At 40.0% G+C, this 25,466-nt stretch overlaps 2 protein-coding genes across 9 annotated transcripts in view; both read left to right on the top strand.

Moving 5' to 3' along the window:
- The window catches only part of dock9b (dedicator of cytokinesis 9b), a 57,675-nt gene extending 45,990 nt beyond the window's left edge, over window positions 1–11,685 (top strand). For 7 of the 8 annotated variants that reach the window (XM_028571973.1, XM_028571978.1, XM_028571976.1 and 4 more), the window contains 14 exons: window positions 63–200; window positions 429–611; window positions 757–870; window positions 1,080–1,295; window positions 1,397–1,454; window positions 2,689–2,795; window positions 3,497–3,619; window positions 4,649–4,762; window positions 5,932–6,078; window positions 6,733–6,943; window positions 7,472–7,662; window positions 7,754–7,854; window positions 8,732–8,870; window positions 10,584–11,685. In XM_028571973.1, the coding sequence (XP_028427774.1) occupies window positions 63–200; window positions 429–611; window positions 757–870; window positions 1,080–1,295; window positions 1,397–1,454; window positions 2,689–2,795; window positions 3,497–3,619; window positions 4,649–4,762; window positions 5,932–6,078; window positions 6,733–6,943; window positions 7,472–7,662; window positions 7,754–7,854; window positions 8,732–8,870; window positions 10,584–10,700 (1,959 nt within the window). In that variant the 3' untranslated portion in view covers window positions 10,701–11,685. Of the gene's footprint in view, window positions 1–62; window positions 201–428; window positions 612–756; window positions 871–1,079; window positions 1,296–1,396; window positions 1,455–2,688; window positions 2,796–3,496; window positions 3,620–4,648; window positions 4,763–5,931; window positions 6,079–6,732; window positions 6,944–7,471; window positions 7,663–7,753; window positions 7,855–8,731; window positions 8,871–9,753; window positions 9,762–10,583 lie in introns of all 8 variants that reach the window. The other variant, XM_028571975.1, reaches the window with a different exon arrangement.
- A 2,198-nt stretch (window positions 11,686–13,883) lies between these two features.
- slc15a1b (solute carrier family 15 member 1b) lies at window positions 13,884–24,119 on the top strand. Its single transcript, XM_028572042.1, has 23 exons — window positions 13,884–13,978; window positions 14,266–14,297; window positions 14,456–14,540; window positions 14,978–15,119; window positions 15,452–15,571; window positions 15,664–15,763; window positions 17,253–17,343; window positions 17,494–17,577; window positions 18,590–18,672; window positions 18,837–18,923; window positions 19,014–19,103; window positions 19,242–19,286; window positions 19,394–19,426; window positions 19,525–19,613; window positions 20,479–20,560; window positions 20,672–20,788; window positions 20,926–21,060; window positions 21,403–21,449; window positions 22,110–22,217; window positions 22,304–22,418; window positions 22,514–22,651; window positions 22,831–22,938; window positions 23,215–24,119. The coding sequence occupies exons 1-23, from the start codon at window positions 13,972–13,974 to the stop codon at window positions 23,464–23,466; spliced, it is 2,190 nt and encodes a 729-aa protein (XP_028427843.1). The 5' UTR covers window positions 13,884–13,971; the 3' UTR covers window positions 23,467–24,119.
- Window positions 24,120–25,466: the final 1,347 nt, after the last annotated feature.

Here is a 25,466-nt window from a genome sequence, read left to right as displayed (position 1 = left end):
TGACCTTTAGCATCCTAATCCCATTGTGGTGGGTTGGCCCTCACTTTCTGCTGTGTCCTCAGACTCAGCTGAATTCAGATCTTGGTCACAACCCCCTGATGAAGAAAGTTTTCCAGGTCCATCTGTGCTTCCTGCAGATCCCTCAGTCTGAAGCCGCCCTCAAACAGGTCTTCACCTCAATCAGGACCTTCATCTACAAGGTGACAGTCTCCCTTTCCCTCTGTTGAACAATCCCATTAAATCACACTTTTTGAAGGCAGTTGATTTAAATTCATGATTATCTAAGGAAATGGAACATTTGTTTTATTTTTTTATTTATTTTTTTTTTTTTTTTGATTGCTCCATTTGATCTTTAAATATCCTCTTTCCTAAAACCTAAACTCCATTTGTCATGCGCTCCATCCTGTCTCTCCTCATGTATCCTCCAGTTCCCCTGTACCTTCTTTGACGGCCGGGCCGACATGTGTGCCTCTCTATGCTATGAAATCCTCAAGTGCTGTAACTCCAAGCTGAGCTCGATCCGCAGTGATGCCGCCCATCTTCTCTACTTCCTCATGAAAAGCAACTTCGACTATACTGGACGCAAGTCTTTTGTACGAACACACCTGCAGGTATGTGTGTCTTATTTGAGAGTGAATATGGGTGTTTTTTACTCTTTGCACACAGTCTTTTTGATGTAGTATGAAAGCCATGTGCTTGTATGTAATGCATTAGTGTAATATTAATTTTTTGTTTGTTCCTCCTCTATTTGCCCAGGTGGTAATTGCGGTCAGTCAGCTGATTGCTGATGTCATCGGCATCGGGGGTACCCGTTTCCAGCAATCTCTCTCCATCATTAACAACTGTGCCAACGGTGACAAAAGCATCAAGGTGAGGAGTGGACACTGCCTCACGGTGTGATGAGACACACTGGATCAAGCCATTAACGTACTGTGTTTACAGTAATAACCCTTGACATTTTCTTATTGCATCAGCTCAACACACAGAAGAACAACAAACCAGAAATAAATGATTAAATGAATTGAAACCACGAGACTATGAATATTAATTTGACTAATGTTGCTATTGTACCATTGTAGCACACGGCATTTCCGTCCGATGTGAAGGACCTGACAAAGCGCATCAGGACAGTGCTGATGGCCACAGAACAGATGAAGGAGCATGAGAATGACCCGGAGATGCTGGTGGACCTCCAGTACAGCTTGGCCAAGTCCTACACCAGCACGCCCGAGCTCCGCAAGACCTGGGTGGACAGCATGGCTCGCATCCACAACAAGAACGGAAATCTTTCAGAGGTTTTTTTTATTATTTTTTTTAAATTACATTTTCAATTTCAGTTAGTTGACAGACTTGCAGGGAGCTAACCTGTAACTTTGTTTGTGTACTTCACCTCCAGGCCGCCATGTGTTACGTGCATGTTGCTGCCCTGGTAGCAGAGTACCTATGGAGGAAAGGTGAGTCGAGAATACAGTGCAGTAGGAGTGTGTGTCTCCTGGTAATGGTATGCTTCCCTTTACAGATAACTGCTGAACATTTGAACTCCATTCCAACATTTTTACGGTCCCAGTTTACAGATGACATATAATGAGTCACTGGTAAAGGTTATCACAGTAGAAAGAAGTTTACTGTGGAATAACATTTATTTGATTGACTTGTGTACTGAAAGATTATGTGCAGTAATAAAAATGCTTTATGTCTTATCAAAACTAAGGGTGTCTGCACTAATTAATGCAGATTGTTTCTCATGTTTTAATAGGACTATACTATAGTAAATCAGTACACAGCAACAATTAGAAAAATAAATCTGATTTTACATGATTTTACAGGTAAAGGGTGACTAAAATATTTCCTGGCTTATTTATTTTTCACACTGCTTGGTTCTTTAACTAATGTATGTGTAGTTGTGTTTCTCGCACACATACACACATATACATATATATAAAATACATACATATATGAAATGCATACATGCACCTTAATCTTCCACCTAAGCACTCGTCCAAGGATAATCTTTTTATTCCTGTGTTAAACACTCAAACACTGCGTTCCGTAGATAAGATGCCATCTGATGTTTCGTCACATATCAAACTGCATGCTGTGTTCAGACTTTGGGAGGGGCTCTGTTGTATAACGTGACAGGATCTTCTGAAAAGGAATAGTTCATCGTCAGGTCAGAGTGTTTCAGAGTGGGCTCAACCCTCAGACCTCCTTTCCTTTTATAGAACTCGGCACACGAGGCATCATACCTGCACTGATTGTGAATTTGTAAGTGGCAGGGAAATTCCAGACACACTCCAAATGCTGCGTTACCTTTTTTTCGGTCCACAGAAGTTCCCCTCATTTTTAAGAGTTTAATTAAGAAAATGCCGATGCTGTGCCACTTTTTGTTCAAGTGAAATATGCGGATTGTTTGTGCTTAAATCTTTTAATTTGTAGGTTGTTGTCCATGTTTGTGTTAAATAATCTTGTTGCTTAGTAGGATGATCACGCTCACCACCATCTGCATGTTGAATTCTGCATTTGTTACATTCTTCTAGCCATGATTGAATTTAGGTCCCGACCAGTGCCAGAACACTGACAGATATTTTTTTTCGGTCATGAAAAAAAAAATGTTCTTGTTAACTTTGAGGGAATAACTCGATGAAAAATGAAAATGGCCCTTATGTTGGTTCTGTATCTGTATGTTAGGTATGTTCAGGCAGGGCTGCTCGGCTTTTCGTGTCATCACTCCAAACATCGACGAGGAGGCAGCCATGATGGAGGACGTGGGGATGCAGGATGTTCACTTCAATGAGGTATTGTGATGTTTTGTACGTGCCATATACTGTACGCCGTGTTTTAATATCTGCCAGTCCCACTGTGTTGACCAAGCATTTAGGATGTTTTTAAGTTCCTTGTTGGCATCACGTGTCACATAATGAGTTTCTAAAAGAGCTCTTATCTCTGTTAAGAGTATCAATTGCTCTGTGTAGTTAGTAGACTAAGTGACAATACTGTAGACTTTGACACGGCTCGGTACATGTGTTGTAAATCACATGTAGAAAATCACTGAGCTGTCAGACGGAGCAGTCTACAGAGGCCCCAGGGTAAGCACTCCTAGAGATGTTCAGAGATTCTTACTCAAAGACTGGCTTATTGACACGGTGGCCTGAGATCAGATCTCCTGGTCAACTAACCCAATAAAATTAAAAGTGATGGCTAGAGAATGTGTGAGCTTTTATGAGTTGGTCAACAGATCTGTAGGCAACGGAAAACGCTATTGCCTTCCATCTGCTCTGAAAACCTTTCAGCTTGATGAGCTGGACTCATCCCCCAATAAAAGAAAGGAGATGATGGATACATTTCCTCCCACATCTGCGTTTTTACAGGAACACTATGCTCAGTTTAAGTTCACTGTAGCCTTCTAGACAAATAGAACAGAATTGTCCTTCTTTGCAGCAATTACATATTCTGAGCCAACTGCAGGGAGGGAGTTTACATTTATTTCTGTGGCCAGGAGGTGCTGATGGAGCTGTTGGAGGAGTGTGCCGATGGCCTCTGGAAGGCGGAGCGTTATGAGCTCATCGCTGATGTCTACAGGCTAATCATTCCTATCTACGAACAGCGCAGAGACTTTGAGGTAAACTGCACAGTGATGGAACAAGGGTTGCGTGGCAGGAGTAGAGTATCATTGCATTAAGTTGCCAGAGAACAGGATGTGCATCTTAGATTTAAAAAGTTACAATAACCCTGCAATAGATACATGAATGCTATATGCTTATTTAACCTAACTACATGTTTTCAGTGCTATTAATAACAGAAAATGGGTTTTTACTTGTGTGTCTAGAAGTTGTAATTGGTTATGAAAAGGTTAGAAATGAAACTATGTAATTTATGAAAGAAGAAATAAGACAATCTTCATTTCACAAATCAAACGCAACATTTGAGCTCAGTCTGGTTGTGTAATGATGTCCTGTAAGCAACTGATAGGAGAATGTTGGGAAATGAAAGCAAATTGACACTTATGGCCACATGGGTTGCTGTTTAACAAAAGTTAGTCTTGCTTTTTTATGATGATGTATCACAATGTGTTTTAATGAGTTTCAGCTTAGCAGTTTAGCTGTCAGGTCCACAGCTTTACTGTTTTAGTTCATTCTCACCGCTCTGTTTTTCCAACAGCAAGCAGCAGTTTTCAGTTAACATGTGCTAAAATGTGCACTGTACACTACTGCAAACCTGCTGAGCACCAAACAGCAGATAAGACACAATTAGCAGCTAGCATAGTGGAGTATTTAGCAGCCAAGGAGCCAGATGTTTTTCTCAGGAGTCTGTGGAGACAAAAATCAAAGCTGAAAGAGTGAACCTGACTTACATTAATCAGGTGGACACAAACACTGCTCCAAATGAATGATAATGTTGTTGCGTAACTGCTGGGTGTGTAGATTTGCATATGCTTGCTGACAAGTTCAACATATCAGCGTAAAAGATGTATTTCAATATTGTTTCAACTGACCCCAAGTGGCTAAAGAAACATTTTCCTATTTTTGCTATTTAAAATAAAGTGGTAACTAAAACGTTCAGTTGGATTTAACCTCCACTGCATAACTGACTTGTCAAAGTTAAAATAAAGTTATTCCAACTTTTCTCTCATGTTCTTTTTGTGGAACAGAAACTGACTCACCTGTATGATACCCTTCACCGTGCCTATACTAAAGTGATGGAGGTGATGCATTCTGGGAAAAGACTGCTGGGCACATACTTCAGAGTGGCCTTCTTTGGACAGGTAAGGGACTGAGTTTTCAAAAGAAACAATGTAATATAGTAATCAGCTGTTTTTTTATTGTTTTTTTTACCTAGCATCAATGCTAACTCAATCCAAACTGCTAACATAAGCATGATTAAGTTATCTCTTGCCTTTTACACACACACACACACACACACACACACACACACACACACACACATATATGTATACCCTTGAATTTTATCTTTTTAATGGAGATTTCTCTTCTTTACTCCTCTCCCCTCCAAGGCTGCGGTAAGTGTGTAAAGGTTTAGCTGTGTGTGTTGGCCTGGTGTGCTCTTCCATGTCCTTTTATCATTGATTTAGGGCTGATGTTTTTTTGTTTATTTTTTACATGTAGCCTACATTTAGCTCTATAGTGGCGGACAGTAGCGGAGAAGACCTTGGGTCCCAAAAGTAGGAAAATAGTAGTTCAAAGCAGACAACAACAAGCTGTAATCTGAGCCAGCTGTATTTTAAGTGCCATTGCTGTATTTTCCCTCAAAGCCAAGTAGCAAAATCTTGCACATAGCCTCTCTTTTTGTCTGTAATCCAATGTGTTGCTTTGGGTAACCTTTCCCTTGATCAGCCATTTAACCTCTGGTACTCCCCCCTTCAGCGATTATACTGGCCTGTTTCACGTCCTTATACTTTACCATAGACACACGACTTTGTAGCTGTGCTTGAATAAAATACATCATGTTTGTGAGGTGACCAGCTAAAGTTAGCATGTGTGATGTTTTTGTACTCTTCTTTATTCTTGGGTCTTTTTTAAACTTAGCATGTGGCGTTAGATTTTTATTTTCGAAATTGTTTGTTTCTTTGTTGGATTTCTTGTCCTTTCAGTAGCTTTTGTGTATGGTACCTCACTCAAATGTGGTGTGCCATACTGTACGTCTCTGCGTAGTATTGTTTCGTATTTTGTTAGCACTGCATGTACTGTCAGAAATGTGTTTTGACTTTATAGGTAACAAGTTGTCAAATCTTGAAAAATACCTCCCCTTGTTAAGTGTTTGGTTCATTTTCATATACACATAAAAAAAAGTAAAATGGCAAAAAGTTGGCTGCTGTAAAACATCTTTTTCAAGGTTTGACTTATCCTAGCTGCAGGTGATAAAGTGGCCCAGAATTCACTGTCAGGCATTTGACTTCTTTATTCTTCTCCACAGGGCTTCTTTGAGGATGAAGACGGAAAGGAATACATCTACAAGGAGCCAAAGTTCACTCCTCTGTCTGAGATTTCCCAGAGGCTCCTGAAGCTCTACTCCGACAAGTTTGGTCAGGAGAATGTCAAAATTATTCAGGACTCTGGGAAGGTGAGATCACATTTGTGTGCGTTTATTTGACTGACAATCAATTTTATTTAGGACTAGGTGATGCAATCCCTTGTTTCTTTGCACATACCTTGAGACCTTGCTGTTGGGAGAGGGAACGATGACATCACAGGGTTTTCAAGTTGGTGCCCTCCTTATTTAGCATTTCTCTGATGATCCCACTACATCTCCAGAAGGTTTAGTGACGAATTCTGGCGTCCCAGGCTCACCCCACTTGAATTCCTCTTGTTTTTTTCATGTGATTTTGGAGCTCAGCTGTTGTCTTTCCTCTTAATCCAGAGCCACTGGCTTGCCCTTTCAGCAGGAATAGGGCCTTGATGGCTTGATGTTGGGCCTGGCCTCGTATTCCCATGTCCTTAAGCAGCCTGGTAGTTAACATGTCTATGAAGCGTTTAAATGACTGACGGTAAATGATCGACCCTGACAGTTGTGCAATTTGTAGTTGTTGGTTTGTAGTTCAGGGACGGCATCAAAACTGCTATAGTCAATGTTTTATTGATGATGGATGAAATTACTTTGCATGTAATGTGCAAGGATTCACTTGTAGTTTTAGATTGATACCACTCTGGTATGAGATGTTAGCTTAGCACTTGTTTGAAACAAAATAAAATATCTTTGTCTCTTGTGCCACCACAGGTGAACCCGAAGGACCTAGACTCAAAGTACGCCTACATCCAGGTGACCCACGTCACACCGTACCTAGACGACAAGGAGCTGGAGGACAGGAAGACCGATTTCGAGAAGAGTCACAACATCCGACGCTTTGTGTTCGAGACTCCATTCACCGAGTCGGGCAAGAAGCAGGGAGGGGTGGAGGAGCAGTGTAAACGCCGAACCGTTCTCACCAGTAGGTCACACGTTGATGAAAAGGATTCGTCACCACAGCAGTTTAGACAACAAAACTGGAGCAGGAGATATAATGTGGTTTTAATGTGGAATAAAGAAACAAAACAAATCTCTTCCTGGTTGCCATTTGTTATTGTTCCCAGGTGTCTGGCCTTAGCATCAGTCACCTGAAATGTTAATCATTTAAGGCCAGCTGAGATTTATTACTGTACTGTCCACTTAACCCCAAAGGTCAGGTGTTATCTTGCCTTGTTAATAATCACGCTGACTGATCGGGAACATGTACGGTGGAACATGGTTCATATCTTGGTTATGAATGTTACCACAGAGACACCAGTAGACACACAGCAGTTTGTATGCAAGAGGTGTTTACATGTCTCAGTGTCCAAGCTAACACCTGTATGTTGCTGCTGTCACTGTCAGGTACTGTTGTATTCCTGATGTTTTTGTACAATTTATGACATTTGAAAACATAAATTTTTGTCCTTTCTGTCCGATTATTTTCTCCCCCAATCCCATTCCCATCCAGCCACCCACTGTTTCCCCTACGTGAAGAAGCGTATAGCAGTCATGTACCAACACCAGACCGACCTGAGTCCCATTGAGGTGGCCATAGACGAGATGAGTGCCAAGGTGGCCGAGCTGCGACTGCTGTGCTCGGCCTCCGAGGTGGACATGATCCGCCTGCAGCTCAAACTGCAAGGCAGCATCAGTGTTCAGGTACAAACGGCCAGGACACGCTGTCAATCATTCGACTTGATATGAACGGCTTCAGTGTAACTCATGATCTTTGAATGCCATTGTTTTCCAGGTCAATGCTGGTCCTCTTGCCTACGCCAGAGCCTTCCTCGACGACAGCAGTGCCAAGAGATATCCTGACAACAAGGTCAAACAACTGAAAGAGATGTTCAGGTACTTATCAATGACAAACATATTTGCATATGTAAAACTACAACTTGAACTTCTCTTCCCTCTCTGCATTGTTTCCTGTTTATGGCAGAGCCTTGCTGCCTTCAAGTTCAAGTGACAAGCACATTTCAATCACATTTCAACAAAAATAAATATATAATTTAAAATGTACTTGGTTGGTGGTTCGATCCCTGGCCCTGCAGTCCCATGTCAAAGTGTCCTTAGGCAAGACACTGAACCCTGAATTGCTGCCAATGCTGCACCATCGGTGGGTACATATTAATCGTTAAGCGTCAGCTAAATGAAATATAATATAAATTGCATGGTCTGAATGGTATTGCACCACTAGGTAGGTGTATGTTAAGCACAATAAAACACCAGTATGACAAATAGAGTTGTAGGATATATTGTAGTTGTATGAAAAGAAAGATGACTCAGATGCTGTGTATGGTTGTGTAAATAAATCAATATACCGTATATCTAAAAAGCTAGTATTGTCCAGGTATAGTGCTTATATCAGTATACCAGTGTGTAAATATCTATGATCAAGTTTAAATGTAGAGCTGAATTTCCCAAAAATCAGCAAAAGAAAATGCCAATTTATTTCCATCCATTACTGTGGATGTGAATATTAGGAGTTGGGCGCTAAATCTCCAGTTGGGTAGCTGCCATTGGGCGAGAGACGGGGTACACCCTGGACAGCTCGCCAGACTATCACAGGGCTGACTTGTATTTTAAAGGTTGAGGATGAACGACTGCCTGCTTATCAGTCTGACCATGGAAATATGGCCCACCATGTTACTTTTCATTTTCTATTCTCTGCTTGCTGCTTCATGTGAGATTTTAAGTGGCACTAACCTGCTGTTTCCTCTCACCTCAGGCAGTTTGTGGATGCCTGCGGCCAGGCGCTGGGAGTGAACGAGAGGCTGATCAAAGAGGACCAGCAGGAGTATCATGATGAGATGAAGGCCAACTACAGGGACCTGACCAGAGAGCTGTCAAACATCATGCATGAACAGGTAGGAACGCCACAGATGGATATATGCTGCAACATTCAGACCGAATGCTGTGGATTTAGACTGATTCTTTTCACTTTGCCAGACAAGTCAGTTGCAAGTACCAATTTCTGACACTTATTATTATTATTATTATTATTATTATTATTATTAATATTATTATTATTACACAAATCCCTCCCATTAATAATGCAGGTAGTGCAGTCTATAAAAAGTCCTCAAACCAGGTCTGAAGTGATTTATAGAATTTTTTTCCGGTCCTCAAAGGAAGCATGAAGCTGTTTTAACACACCTGTGCAAATATTTAGCGGTGTCTAATCAAAATGAACTCAGAAATCCAACATTTCCTGTCTAATGAATTCTACTGATTCAATCATACTTCTATACTGGTTTGTTGTATTTAGGTTATATTTTATTTGTACTATTTCTGTTTATTGGTTTGTCTTACTTTATATTAGCTACTTCTATGTGTCCATGTTTATTCTATTTGTTTTCTTATCTGTTCTTCAATGATTTACTGTAAGATGATGCCTCGTTGTCATGTTGCATTCTGGTCCTCGTGTGTTGGAAACGTTCATTTTTAAAAGGGCCAGATAAAAAAAGTTGAAGCTTTAAATGTGAACATGAAGATACAGACATTAGATTTTGTTTTTCTTGATTAAAATGTGACCCCCACAGTTCTCCAAAGTACTTGGGGGTTCAGGGTGTCCACCAAATGGCATGTGGAAATATTTAAGCTGCACGTGCCTTACTGTTTGACGCTGTAACTTCATATTTACCAGCATATGCAACTACTGTAACCTTAAAGAGATGTCCACTGCTGCAATCTTGTGCTCATTTACTAACCATATCTCCTATCTCCTGCTCTCTGTGCTGGCCTGAGCAGATTGGATGGTAATGCTGCTTTTGTTACTTTACTGTACTCTATAGAGATAGTAAGGGACTGTATGAAAACTGTTAGCATGGGGAGTGGGGATGAAGCTTATTTTTTATTTTATAAAAAAGCAAAGCCCATGCCAGCGTATTATTTTCTTTGGATCCCTCATCTGACTCAGAAAAGAAAATGCACTATCCGTCCCCCAATGTCTCAAAGTCATATCTTTATGACAAACCTAACAAAATGGTGAATTTAAATGTACAGCCTCTAAGTCTTCACTACACTGAGTAGCTGAACATGGATGGTCGCTTTGTGGCTGCTAAAGGACAGTGATATTTTTGCCCCGCTCTGGTTTCCAAAAAAAATCTTAATAAATACTAATGTAAATCAGTTGATGTTGGAGCCTGTTATGTATTAGATCAGATATCGGACTGTCCATCATAAATAAACCAAGGAGAGACTCCTAAGCAAATACTATACAATGGCATTTTTTATTGAGAGAAATAATGCCCACCTATGCACCTATTGTATATGACTTATGGTGGGTGCACACATGCCATCTATTTATGTAGCTATATTTTTATATATTTTTTCAAATCATTTCACGAGGGAAGAATGACATAAAATGTAAATCTGGTATAAAAAAAAGTCCCCAGCCCCACTCTACAAAATTGTAGACTACCTTCAGCAAAAAAAAAAAAAAAAACATCCTCAAATATTTTTTCCCAAAATGTTCCTACAGTCCCTAAACTTAAATTAACATGCATGTGTGTGTTTCACTTTTAAACAGGATGAAATGTATGTCTTTCCTAATCTTCCTAATGTACCTTCTTTTCTAGATAAACCCAGTGGAAAACGGTACAAGGAGCACTCTGTCCGACTCGGTGGGCATCTTCAACGCCATCAGTGGCACACCAACCAGTGCCCACCCACATGGCTCAACCACCATCCTCTGATACAGACGTTTCACACCAGGCTCAAGTCTCCCTCACCACAAATGACTGACTAAACTACCTGCCAGTCAAGAGTGAAAAACAATTAGGACACATTCTATGTACCATAACACAACCTGAAGCCATCATGCATTGGTATTTTTTACCCTGCTATTTCTGTACATGTCCTGAGCTGGACAGGTTCACTCCCTGTTATCAGTTGGCCCATAGTTCTTGTTTCCTATGGAGACTAGTCAATAATGATGACTTGTGAACAGTGATTCTATCCACTTATTGCCAGTTTTGGGTCATTTATCCTGTTGTATAGTTTTTATCCCATGTAAGATGGAGTTAAGCACAGTAAGTGTGTATCCATACTTTGACTGACAACCTGATGTTATCTTGATTATCATTAAGCTCAAGGGATGTTTTAACAAACATGAGGGACATGCATTTGACCCAAATCTCCAACTTAGTTTTGTTGTTTTTAACTATAGGGCTCCCATTTATGTACAGTGTTTGTAAAGGAGTGAATGAATAAATGCCACTGCTGTAACCCTACATACATTCTTAAGCTAATGCAAAGTATTTTTTACAGTTCCCTTTTCTATTCTTTTCCATTGACATCCTGTTACAGCAGATGCATTTTTCTGTGCAGTGCAGAAGCATCAGTTTTTTTTATTTTACTTTGGACATTTGAAAGAATTATTCACTCTATTTTAGGCCAATCGACGTCTTAAGCCAAGTGAACCACAATGTTTTAACCTATTTGCTGTAAAGAAATGTGTGCAATATTTTCTATTGTTACCAAGGCTACCTACAGCACAGAAAACCACTCCTGCCAAAGACATTAGAAAAAGACTGTGCAAGGCACGCCAAGGGGGTTTGTTTCTTTGTCTGTCATGTAGCTGCCTTTATTATCTGAGAGGAAAAAACAAACCTTTTTACTTAATGACTGCTCATGTAAATATGTTTAAGACTTATAAATAAAAACGGTAATACCTTCTTCCATGCCTTGCTTTTGTATGTCCACCATAAAGCTACTAAAATATCTCCTTTTTATTTAACCAGAAAAGAAGCCGACCAAGATTAACTGGTGGAAAACCCAAATGAAGAAACTTTACACAGTTCAGGGACGTAGGCAAATTAAGCATCCAAGATCAGGAGGTGACTGTCATCTAAGTAGTGGTCCAAAGTAATCCATGTAAGCAAGTACTGTGGATGTCAAATGTCTTTGTAATGACCATGTATGTGCATCAAAGCCTGCAGGCCAAGAGAATAACTGACTTGGAAATGTCTGGCTACAGCTCCATCCCACCAGACTTCCCATCTCTATCTAATTAGGTTGTGGGGACACTTTACCATACTCCATGAGCAAAAGAGAAAGTGCTGCAGTAGAAGACAGCCGGACACCTGTCTGAATATTGGCACCAAGGTGAAGCTTTTTAACTCCACAATACAAACTGCCCTAGATGTCTGTATGCCCCTTAAAGAGAATGAAGACAAGTTCACTTGACAAGCCAATGGATGAGAGAATAAATAAAGATCACCATCGGTGGCGGTGATGGCGCAGTGGATACGACCCATACCTTTGGTGTGGGAGATCTGGGTTAGATTCCCACTGCGATACATCAACCAATGTGTCCCTGAGCAAGGCACTTAACCCCTAGTTGCTCCAGAGGCGTGCAACCTCTGATATATAGCAATTGTAAGTCGCTTTGGACAAAAACATCAGCTAAATGACATGTAATAATAGTAATGTAAAAAAAAAAAAAAAAAGACAAAAAGCCTTGAACACCTAGGGTAAGACACTTAGGGAATTGTAGAAGATAAGTATTAAAGTGCAAAGAAAAACCATTACAAAAATGAACATCTGCATTTGAAAAAGGAAAACCCAAAGGAGTGGTGGGACTTAATAAACCCAACATCCACTTCATGATTTACAGACAAGCACAGAAAATACAGACTGCTACGGAGGAGCAACAATCTCCCACGTCTAGTGCTGAAAGCAGCGAGCAGTCAGACTGTCCTGAATACACACCTGAATGGAACAAGTGAGGAAGTCTTTGGGGTTTGTTTGTGCTTGATTGTGTGTGTTGTATATTGTCATGTCATAATTTTTTATTATAGTATATATTATGAGTATAAATGTATGGGTATGTATATAAATATATAGTTTTTATGATGTACATTCATGTATAGATATATTTATCTTCATTCATGTAAATTATGCTTCAGTTGTAAACTGAGCATGAATGCAAATCGCTCTCACTTTATCTCTCATGCAGAAGCTACAGACTATCAGTACAGCTAAAGTCTTGCCAGACAGTGTTAAAATAGGCATAGAAGGACTTACTTTTGTCAAATACAGAAGATGAGTGACTCATGTTTGGCTGTTTTATGGCTGTATGTTACTGTGGGTAAGTTGAACATTTGATAAGTTGGACAATTATGATTATGAACTTCCTGTATTTACCTCCCTGTGTGTGTGTGTGACTCTGTGTCTCTGTTTGTGTGTGTGGTTGAGTTGGCATTATGGTCAGTGTCAGAGTTAATGGAGCTGTATGTAGTGGTCACACTGAGCGGCTGCACATTCATTGGAGAAAAACAGGAGTGTAACAGGGATGCTGACTCCTGTAAAATCCCCCCCACCCCCCACCCCTGCTCTCTGTGTCACAAACACTCCGAACTGTGTCATTGTTTCAGAGATTTCGGCTGCTAAACATCATGTGTCTGGCGTGAGTCCTGCTAGTGTTTTATGGAGTGTGTTTGTGTGTGTCTATTTGGTGAAATACTTTTTATATGTTCATATTATAGTCACTGCTGTTAATGTCATATGAATGCAGCTTCAGCTCGTGCCTTGCATGTATTACCGTCAAATTCCAATCTACTATTCTAACTAATCAGATTTTCAGTTTGATTAGTAATAACAAATACAGTTAAACATTGCTTCCCGTATCAGCGCCTCCTGTAAAGAGACGTATCCTCTTTATCTGTAAAGCGAGAGAAGTTCCCTGAGCCATAAAGTAATTACTGACTGACACACACAGCTGTGATTATAATGAAGAGAATGTGCTGGGAGCTGGGAATAATGGTGACTTGCATGTTGGGAGGTGCTGAGCGCCGTGTGTGATCCACAGTCCAGCATCAGTGGGCGTTGCAAGAGGTTATTTAAGAAGCTGGCCAGGCTCGGTCTTCGTGTTGTGGATCTGGACAGAGGTCACGAGTCTCTCCGTGTCTTTTTACTAAAGGATTCAGTCAGACAAAGGACCCAAAGTGGACACACACAGCAGCCATGGCAGGTGAGTCCCAGTCTGGATGGGAACCCTGTGACTGGGGATGCTCAGGAACTCATCCTTACATTTTTGGATTACTTCTCCTGCAAGTTTTTAAGTTTTAGAGGAATATTCTCTGTTTATATCATGCATTGCACTTTCTTGATGCTTCATGCATATGAGCTTTTACTTATACAATATCTGACATTCACACCAAACCAGCTAATGTTTGTTCAATTGGTCACATCTAACAATATTTCTGCATATTTCACTTTTTATATCAGTTTAAATAACATGTGACTTCATTTCTGCAGACAAAGACATTAAGAAGTCCAAGAAAAAAAATGTAAGTTCAACTCATATTGCACTTTCTGTAGCAGAGTATTTATAAAAATGCAGGAAACAATATGCATGCAAGTTTTATACTTGCGTGAAGAACCTGCAGGCAAACTCCTTATTAGTCGTTGTGGTAATATCCTGAAGTTGTTCCTTGTCCTCTAACAGGCTACTGTCTGTGGCTACCCATTAAGCATCTTTTTCATTGTGGTCAATGAGTTCTGCGAGCGTTTCTCCTACTATGGCATGCGAGGTGAGTTGGTTTGTTCTGGATCTGATGCACTTTATACAGTCTCCTTTGAATCCTGGAACCACTTTATTCATATTTTAGGAAGCTGTTTTATTTTTCTTTGCCTCACCTGCACCCAGTGGTGAAACTATACTATACTTAAATACAATTTTGAGGTACTTAAATAGGATAAAAAGTCCAATTTCCCCCATGAAATGTAAGGGAGTAGAAGTAGAATACATTGTTAATTCTCAAGTAAAGTGCATGCACCTCAAAATTATAGTTTAGAACATTAACATTGCCTTTTAATGCAGGACTTTTACTTGTAATGGAGTATTTTTACACTGTTGTATTGGTGCTTTTACATATGTAAAATATCTGTATACTTCTTCCACCTTGTTCTGCGTCACCTTCCACCTAATTTTTACCCCTTTTTCCTCCTCCTCCCTCCCCGTCTGCAGCTGTGCTGGTGCTGTACTTCAAGTACTTCCTGAGGTGGGACGATGACTTTGCCACCACTATCTACCATACCTTTGTGGCTCTCTGCTACCTGACGCCCATCCTGGGTGCCATCGTGGCTGATTCATGGCTCGGCAAGTTCAAGTGAGTTTCAAATTCTGCAAATCCTTTTTTTTTTTTTTTTTTTTTTTTTTCTGCAACCATATATATATATATATATAAAAATGCACCGAAATCCATCAACTGCAAATTGGCTTTACATACTGTTGTAATAGATTGGGTAGTAGAGTTGGGGGTTAGGGTTAAAGTGTATCTCAATAATCAGCGGTTAAATTTCACCCTTGGATTTTGACCCTCGTCTATCTTATCTCTATCTGAACCTGTTTAACTCTTCATTCCTTTCTCCTCCTCCTCCTCCTCCTCCTCCTCCTCCTCCTCCTCCTCCTCCTCCTCCTCCTCCTCCTCCCTTTACGCAGGACTATTGTTTACCTGTCCATCGTTTATATGCTGGGACAGGTTGTCATGGCAATAAGTGCTATCCATGACATGACGGATGGAAACAAGGACGGCACCCCCGACAACATGTCCATCCACGTGTGAGTTGAGCACACACACCCAGCACTGTGCGACAGAAATCCAACTGATACACCGATGTTTTTGACATTGTGTGTCTGTGCTGTGCCCTCAGAGCTCTGTCCATGGTGGGTCTGTTGCTCATTGCCCTCGGTACAGGAGGCATCAAACCCTGCGTGGCTGCCTTTGGTGGTGACCAGTTTCAAGACCATCAGGTTAGATGTTGCTTAAACACACACACACACACACACACACACACACACACACACACACACACACACACACACACACACACACACACATATCCCGGTTTCACTGTTTTTCTCCAATGAATGTGCAGCAGCTCAGCGTGACCACTACATACAGCTCCATTAACTCTGACAGAGACCATAATGTCAACTCAACCACACACACAAACAGAGAGAGAGAGACACACACACACTCACACACAGACTCACACACACACACACACACACACACACACACACACACACACACACACACACACACACGCACACACACTATCTCTGTACACGTGGCAGAGACAAAATGACACCTCTACAATCTCATGATACCGAGTACAACAGTCCTGCAATAAATACCGGAGGGCTAATTGTTGTCACCTGTAATTTTGGATTTATTTACTAATAGCTTCCAAGATCTTTCCTGGAAAGAATTGTGTAATGTATTAAATATTTGAGTAAAATAGAGACAGTTCGATTGCTACACTTATAATTAATTCCAGGCAGCTGCTAGCATGACTGAGACTGTTTCAGTCACGGCCAGACATTTGTCTACTGTAGAGACGAGCACACAATTGCAAGCAAACCGCAGAGCACATTGTATTAAAAAATGGTAGGCCTTATCTCACTATGACTTAATTTCTCATAATGATGAGAATGAAATATAGTTTTCTCGTAATTATGATATCCTTATTTCGTAATTATGAGATACTTTTCTCTTAATCATAACATCTTTTCACGTAATTGTCCAAAAGGAGCTCCAGATAGGTTAGTTTTCTCACATTTATGAGATGCAGATCTTGTAATTATGAGGTTCTTCTAATTATGTATTATCTTCTTACTATTCTTATGAAATAGCATGTATTAATTATAATATATGGAAGTCATAAGAAGGTGAATGCAATCCGCTTACATAAAATAGTTTTTCTTTCAAAAAAATATAAAAATGTATACCAAATTTTTTCCTATGAAACTTCATAGGAATTACTTGGAACATTTTCGGCAAAATGTCGTACCCATGGGATACTGACATATTTACCATTAAAGGAGCTTGTAATTCTTCAATTTATATTGTACAATACCCAATCCTCTTATGTACATACATGCACATCACAGGCAGGACCCAAGTATTATCTCTCTCACATTTTTGCACATACTGTATGTACACACACACACCACACAGGCAATTAAAAAGACAACTCACTCAGCTTTCAGTCACATCTCGTCAGCACTTTTTGTATCTCTATTTGTTTCCAGCTAGTTGTGTATTAACTAATAACCCCAGGTACAGCTGTCTCAGTGGCTTTATTACACTGTCCAAGGTCAGGCACAAAGATTCCCCAATTATAGCAACGACTCTGGTGATACAAGATGCTGTATAAAATGCATCCAATATAATCTTGGAAAAATGTGCGTCAGTGCTTTTTGTCTAGGGCTTGTTTAACTTTCCTGTGTCCAACAGGAGAAGCAGAGAAGCACCTTCTTCTCCATCTTCTACCTGTCCATCAATGCTGGCAGTCTACTGTCCACTATCATCACCCCCATCCTCCGAGGTACGCTAACGTTGATCACAGAGCATAAAATACACAAGTGACTTACGTGTGTTAAAAACAAATGTGTGTCTGTGTGTGTGTGTGTGTGTGTGTGTGTGTGTGTGTGTGTGTGTGTGTGTGTGTGGCGTGCGTGTGCTCTGTGGTTTCCAGCTCAGGAGTGTGGTATTCACACCCAGCAGAAGTGCTACTCACTGGCCTTTGGTGTCCCCGCGGCTCTCATGGTGGTAGCTCTGAGTAAGAATTCATTTTCTTTTTCAAATGTGTAAGGAGCAGATCACTAGGTGTTTTCAGTAACGGTTTTATTTATTGTTAAAGGGGTACTGAACTGATTTTACATATGTAGGTCCGCTTACTCGTACCAGAGATGGTTTAGAAGCGTGACGCCCCAACTCAGACTAACTTCCTGTAACTATGTCACGTGGCCTCCACCACGGCCACGCCTCTTTAGCAGACTGGCGGCGGGTCCTGAGTGGGTTGTTCCAACGGGAGAAGTGAACGTGAACACAGATTATGTCCAATTCTTTCGCCCCACATTCACCAACGTAAAATATTGCACGCATTTTTCATAAGCCACATATCTCCTGAAAATTCTGACACTAAAATGGCATTTTTCAGACAAACAAATCAGGAGAAATTCCACATGCCACTTAGTTGCATTATGGGAATTGTAGGATCCAGTGTTTTTAGATCTTGTCAAATACCAGGGACTAAAAGTCAAAATATTTCCGCTTCTGCTACTTAAAGTTTGTCTCTTGTGTGTCTCCCTAATTTCATTAAAGTACAATGCTAATGTAAATGGCTGGAGTTCACCTTTAATAAATTATTTTTTATTGATTTGAATTGATAATAAAAAGGTCATTTGTGAGGACAGCTTCTGGGTTGCCAGGTTGCAAAACATTTTATTGGTGACTTATGTCTAAAACATTAATAAATTAATAATTAACTATTAAACTACTGTGTTATACCTTCTAAATCCTTTATAAGCCTCTTTAAAGTGTGCCATGTAAGAACGGTGTACCATGAATATTTATAGTGCTTTTCAGATGACATTCTAACAATGACCTTTATTTTCTGATAATTTCCTGTTGCTGTTTTGACACATTTTTGTGTGTGTGTGTGTGTGTGTGTGTGTGTGTGTGTGTGTGTGTTTGTTTGTGTGTGGCTGTGTGTGTGTTTGTGTGTGTGTGTGTGTGTGTGTGTGTGTGTGTGTGTGTGTGTGTGTGTGCGCGCGTGCGTGCCTCTGCAGTTGTGTTCATTGCTGGAAGTGGTATGTACACTAAGACCGCCCCTCAAGGCAACATCTTGGTGAAAGTCTGCAAATGCATCGGGGTAAGATTGGATTCAAAAATGGAGTTGAATGGTTTTAAATAGAACCTAGGACCATCGCAATCATTCAAACTCAAACTTTATAAACTTTCAGTTACAGTTCAGAAAACACAATGCATTCCAGTGTGAGCAAAATTCACACGGAGTGTCCTCTCTGCTATCTGTAGTTTGCTATCAAGAACCGCTTTAGGCATCGCGGCTCTGAATACCCCAAGAGGACCCACTGGATGGACTGGGCTGAGGAGAAATACAGCGTAAGTTCAGTTTACGTGCACAAGTACATGCAAATACAAACAGGACAACCGGGGAAGTTCAAATTCGAATCATTTTATGTTTGGCTCCAGAAACTCCTGATTGCCCAGGTGAAGATGGTGGTGAGGGTACTGTTCCTCTACATCCCTCTGCCCATGTTCTGGGCTCTCTTTGACCAGCAGGTAACTACCAATGTTCACCTTGACACATACTGTATTTAACTGCAATGAATAGCCCATTCTAATAGAAAAAAGAGAGATAATGCATACCCAGAAGTGTACTGGCCTACAGACTAAAGAAGAGCCATGTCTCCTCTGCAGGGCTCGAGATGGACCCTCCAGGCGACCACCATGGACGGTAATTTTGTAAGTGTTTTATTTCATTTTCATTTTTCATTTTTGCTAGGTCACACCTTGTGATTGCAAACCACAGAAATAAGATTCTGTCTGACTTCCTCCTTTTTTCTCAACAGGGAATTCTCACAATCCAGCCTGATCAGATGCAGGTAAGACACTCGTGTTGATTACACTTGGCTCACTTTGCTCGGGCGTTTCTTGATGCGTGTGCCGACTGACCGAGAGTGACTCGCCTTCTTCCCACCAGACTGTCAACCCTATCTTGATCCTGGTTTTTGTACCATTCGTGGACAGTGTGATCTACCCGCTGATTGCCAAATGCAAACTGAACTTTACGTGAGTTTATTTTTGGAAAATATTACATTACTTGAAGCCTCTGGAGTCTATGTTAACTTTGCATAAAAAAATGTGCAGACTTTCTATTCATTAATTCTTGTCTTTGTTTAGTGCCTTCTAAATAGTAAATACATTATGCTAAAAGTCTGACTCATCATTGTATCAACTAAACAAAGTGGCAAGCTGCCAGCAATACAAGAAAAATTACTCATGTACCTAAAAGTTTACAAACCTTTAGTATTAATCACTCATAAAATCACTATAGACTATATACACAAATACAGCAGAATAATGTAAGAAAGAAAACTATAATACAGTGTATACATGTAGTGATTATTATCTCAACTTGTTTTTGTGCCTTTTTCATTTAAAGTATGTATGCCTGTAAATCTTTGAGAATATGAATAATTCAAAGATTGAAAAATGTCTTTCAAAAATCTTTTATGGTCCACAGACATAAATGAGATACTGTGTGAAGCTTGTCAGCTTGTCTCTAAATGATATATAAATAATCTTACTGTAAGCTATTAAGCATGTGTAAGCAGTATATAAATGCATTATAACACACTACGATGTAGTTATAAGCCATTTTAAAACTCAAGACATGTTGAGCTTTAAAGTTCACTCTTACCTCGGAAATGACATCAAGTGTTTTGCCAGTTATCAACTATATTATAGTGTTACAAACCATATATGAAGAGCTTATACTGTACATATAACTCATAACTGCTAAATAGGGAGATGAAATAAAGTGATGTCGTTTTGGCCTCCTGAAAACATTGTTCCTTCTGACTGAATATGGCGTAGAGACATATTAAGTGTGTGTGTGTGTGTGTGTGTGTGTGTGTGTGTATATGTGCTGCAGTCCGTTAAAGAGGATGACTGTGGGGATGTTCCTCGCTGCTCTCGCGTTCATCGCTGCTGCCCTGGTCCAGATACAGATTGATGTGAGTGTAACACATTTAAAAACATACATTGGACAACTTAAAAAAACAAAACATGCATTACTTTATGAAGCACAATTCACTCAAACACACAATTCCACATTTCTCTTGTAGAAAACCCTGCCTCAGTTCCCATCGAGCACTGTAGGTCAAGCGAAGTTCATCAACATGATTAACAGGCCACTGGACGTCAAAGCTGGAACCAACGAGTTTACACTGCAGCCTTTCAGGGTACTCCCCCCCCCCCCCCAACATAATAAGACACAGTACACTGACACTATTTATCCAAATGCACTAAAGATTAAGTTGTCTGTAAGTCATCACACACACCAAAGTGTGTAAATAAGTATCTTTCTTTTCTACTACAGGCCAATGAGGATTACCTGAACTTTGATGATACATTTGAACTGACACTGGGGCCTAATGCAACTTCAAATATCAGTTTAGAGAATGGCAATCGTAGTACCGGGGTCATCGTTGAGGATTGGTCCCCCCCCGTATGGGTAAGCACACCTGCTAGATTAAATTGGTTAAAGGGCAACTGAAATGATATAGTTTTATATAGTCTATCTTCTGCAACTAGGGATGGGGTAGCGTTTTATATCGAACCTGAATCTAGTTCATAATCCCTTATCGAATCTTTTTAGGTCATATTCTTTGGTGGGGAATGAAGACGTCTCTCAGTTAAAGAAATATGTGCTGTTTTTATTTCACTCAGTGTCCTACTTAACTAGCCCTACCTAACACACTTCTGATGGGTCATAAGTGATGATTGAGAAGGATTACTTTTGTATTAGGCCTAGTCTATACATTGTGGAGGCTCTAAAGTATTTTTCTGTCTCCAGTTCACGGACACGAAATCAAAGCCGGAACAGGGCGCTAATACCATCAGGCAAGTTTCAAACGTGTTATAGAAACATATAGGAATGAGTTTGTATACTGTGGTAGGCTTACATCTAATGCACTAAATCTAATGTCATTTTCTTTTAATGTAAGAAAGTGATAGTGTGCCTGTGTACATCTGTTCTTAGATACGCCTGCTAATAGTAGACTGGTAACGATGATGTTATCTAATAATCTTTAAATCAGTGGATCCTAACCTTTTCAGGTGACTCCCTAAAACAAATCAGTATCTACTTGGGACCCTTGGGACTTTATTCCTTTTCAGATTGTTTCATTTAATAGATGTTTAAAGTACCTAAATTATCCAGTATTTAGCAAGAAAAAGGCCAAATTAAGATAGAAGTCAGCCTATTTTTCTTGTAATATAAATATGTATATTGAATCATTTACCGTGGGATCATGGGGCGTCCCGACCTCCAGGTTGGGAACCACTGCTTTAGATGACCGTTTTGGCAAGACAAAACCTCTGATTATTTTTATCACAAATTGTTACATAGTGAGAAAATTATTACCTGCATGAATTGGGCAAGGGTGCTTTTGATTATAAATTAAACTTTTGATTTGTAAGAGAAAGAATGAGTTTAATCCTTTTTTTTTAAATGTTAGATTTACAGTCTCACCTATTGTGTTCTGAATTCTCCCTCCCCAGATTTTTGAATGGTTTGGGCTCAGATTTGAACGTAACAGCGGGTAACCTGTTTTTTTGGGTCGTCAACAAAAACGACATGTCAAACTATGTCGCGGTACCACAGGGACTGTAAGGCTGATTTTATTATACATGTCACATATAGTAATACTAGAGAAAATCTTCTACTCTGACTGGGGTTTTTCTTGTTTTGGCAGTGCAAAGTTCCAGATCAAGAATGATGCTGGTCAAGAATGTAACTACGATTACAACCTGGGCTTTGGCAGCTCTATCACCTTCATCATCCCCACAATCTTCACATTTGGACCAGATGTAATTCATGAAAACATTTTGAGGCACAATTCTAGCTTGAATGTCACTTTTTTGGTTTGCGGTAACACATCTTGGTATCTGGCTATGTCCTGTAGTGTGGCCTGAGCATCCACCCAGTGATAGACATCAAGCCTAACACCATCCACATGGCCTGGCAGATTCCTCAGTACTTCCTCATCACTGCAGGAGAGGTGATCTTCTCTGTCACCGGCCTGGAGTTTGCCTACTCACAGGTACAGGGGGTGCTTTCCTCACATATCTGACAACAACTGAAAACACCAAAAAATCCAAGTGACACTGGATACTAAAGTCTGTCCTAATGTTAATTATGGCCAGAGACACAAAACACAGATATACTAACTTGATGTTGCTATAGTATTTAGTTCTACTTGAATCTCCCTTTGCTGTCCAGGCACCCAGCAACATGAAGTCTGTGCTGCAGGCTGGTTGGCTGTTAACTGTTGCTGTCGGTAACATCATTGTGCTCATTGTCGCCGAGGCAGCGACGCTCTCAGATCAGGTGGGTGGATTTCATATAAAGCATTAGTGCACACATGTTGTCCTTATGGACCTTGGGCAAGTTCCTTTTATGCAAAATAAATGCTTACGAGGTATCTTGTATGATGGAACTGGCTGTATATAATACTTCATATTCAACAGACAGAATGGGTTTCAATCTTTTTCAACTAAACTGTTGTAAATAGTTGTCAAAATGCAAAGCTATTGCTTTCAGTTTAGCTCCAAATTAACACTCTGTGTGTGTGTGTGTGTGTGTGTCCGTGTGTGTGTTCACTAGTGGGCCGAGTACATCCTCTTCGCCTCTCTGCTGTTGGTAGTGTGCGTCGTCTTCGCCATCATGGCCCATTTCTACACCTACATTGACCCGACCAAGATAGAAGCCCAGTTTGCCGAGAAGGACCCTGAAGACAAGGAGAAGAGGAAGAGTGTGGAGATGACCAAGAAGGACTCGGTTGAGCACCGCAACGAGGACAGGAGGAGTTCTGACTCCAGCTCTGACGAGGAGGAAACCCCACAGACCAAGATCTAAAGCTTCTTCTCGGCTTTCCAAATGCTGCTGGGTTCTGTGTTTCAGGTCTGAGTCCAGGGCACTGCTGGGCATGTAGTGGTTAGAATGAATGGATGATGTGAGTGAAATGGTGCTGAAGTTGGCAGAACACAGACATAGGGTTAACATGGTTAAGCTCTTGGTGGACATTGTTAGTGAAGGGTCTTGGCGGGGATTATTCACACTATGGATCACCATTTTGGCTCCCAATCTTAAAAGAATACTCCCTTTTAGAGGTTACTCATATAATTAAAATTCCTGGAAATTCATTGGTCATTAATTTGTGCTTCCGCTGTTGTAAATCTGTTTTTTTTTTTTTTTTTTTATGAATTATTTTGCACTGTGTAGCAACATTGTTGTGTAATTTTAGTTTCATAGGCTTTTGTAACGTACTGGATTACACATACAAAGTAAACATTCCAACATTTGTATTTATGTCCAAGTACAGGGTTGTATGTATTGTAATATATTGTCACAGTTTTATATATATATGATGTTCTTGTGTGCTCCAGGGTAAAATCTGTATAATCATATTCCATATTCAAACTTGGCCTGGGAGGATACCACCCTGTGATGATGCTGCTCGCCAAGGTCTTATAGAAAGGTGTTGCTGTCAATAAAGGTTGTTTCTTTAACCTTGGCTATGGCATTATGTTAAATACATTTCTCTTCTGAAAACAAAATCTTCCATAGCTTATAGTGGTTTTAGACTGATATCTAGAACGGCAACTGTCATTTTCTAATTTACTTTAACCCTTGTGCATCCCTTTAAAAAAAAGTTGATCTGATGTCCTTAGGGGACAAAAATGTCTTTGTCAAAAAACATTTGTCAACATAATTTTTTATTTTGAGTTAATTGTTTTAGCCAACATCAGTCCTGATCAGAACTACCCAATATTCATTCATTTTCAGAATGTCAACCCTTTAGCTTAATTAGATACCAGTGTTTTTTTTTTTTTTTTTATATTTTCTGTACACTAAAAAGTAGGGAGATTGAAAATAAAAAGGCATACGTCAATGATTAGCAATAACATTGACGTCGATGCATTGTTTTAAACACTGCTGTGCTCCCTAAATGGCTCAGTGAGGCAGTATTTAGGCACATTGGTGCTTGCAGGTATAACGTTCACCATCTTAGTTTAGCAACTTATGCAACAATTGCTTATTGCGTTCACCACGTTCCACTGTGTATCGATAACGCAACTGTCAAAATCAGCTCTACGCACATCTACGTCCAGGAAATTAGACATGCATGACACAAAGTTCTCAGTTAGCATTAGATCTTTATTTCTCATGTCACTTTGAAAGCTTGCAAGGAGCTTACATTTAACTTGGGAATCCTCAAATGACACAAGCAAAGATTATATACAGTACTATAAACTGTCAGCTATGATAAAGGAGACCAAATGTACACATTTTGTAGTTATTTCCGTAGCATATGTTTTTCTTTAAGGTATAGATATTTATTTTGCCGGAGGCAGGTGCCCATATCCATAAAGCATTCCATATTTCCATACTTAACTCTCTGCAGTTATAAAAATATCAGATATTTCTTAATTTCTTTCAATCCCTGTGTTGACAAGTGCGTCTTGATGCAACTCCTCAACATTATTGCTGCATTAGCACAGTAGTAAATTGTGGAACTCTTAAGTAAACATATATAGGAAAACATGGCTATTAGCAACTTTTTTCATTTTGTTTTTTTTTTCTCCCTCTTACAGGTTTCTTTAAATACTCGACACACTTTCAAAGTGCAAAAAATTGATCTGAAAATTAAAAAAAAACAAAGGTGCAAATCATACTACAAACATCTGGTGAGAGCATAAAAGAGGACATGGCACTTCTAGCACGGTGTGGAAGTGAGAACAGAAATGTCTGGAGGGAGGAAATAAAGATGGCGTTGATGTCTGCAGCTTGGCTTGTCCCGCTCTACGGTGTGGTTTGGCCTTGAGCAATTGTCATAATGTGATGCCTCCGATGGT

This window comes from Perca flavescens, chromosome 24, assembly GCF_004354835.1.
Source record: "Perca flavescens isolate YP-PL-M2 chromosome 24, PFLA_1.0, whole genome shotgun sequence".
In the NCBI taxonomy this organism is placed as follows: Eukaryota; Metazoa; Chordata; class Actinopteri; order Perciformes; family Percidae; genus Perca; species Perca flavescens.
The sequence above is the reverse complement of the archived record's forward strand: the minus strand, read 5'-3'. Positions and strand labels throughout refer to the sequence as shown.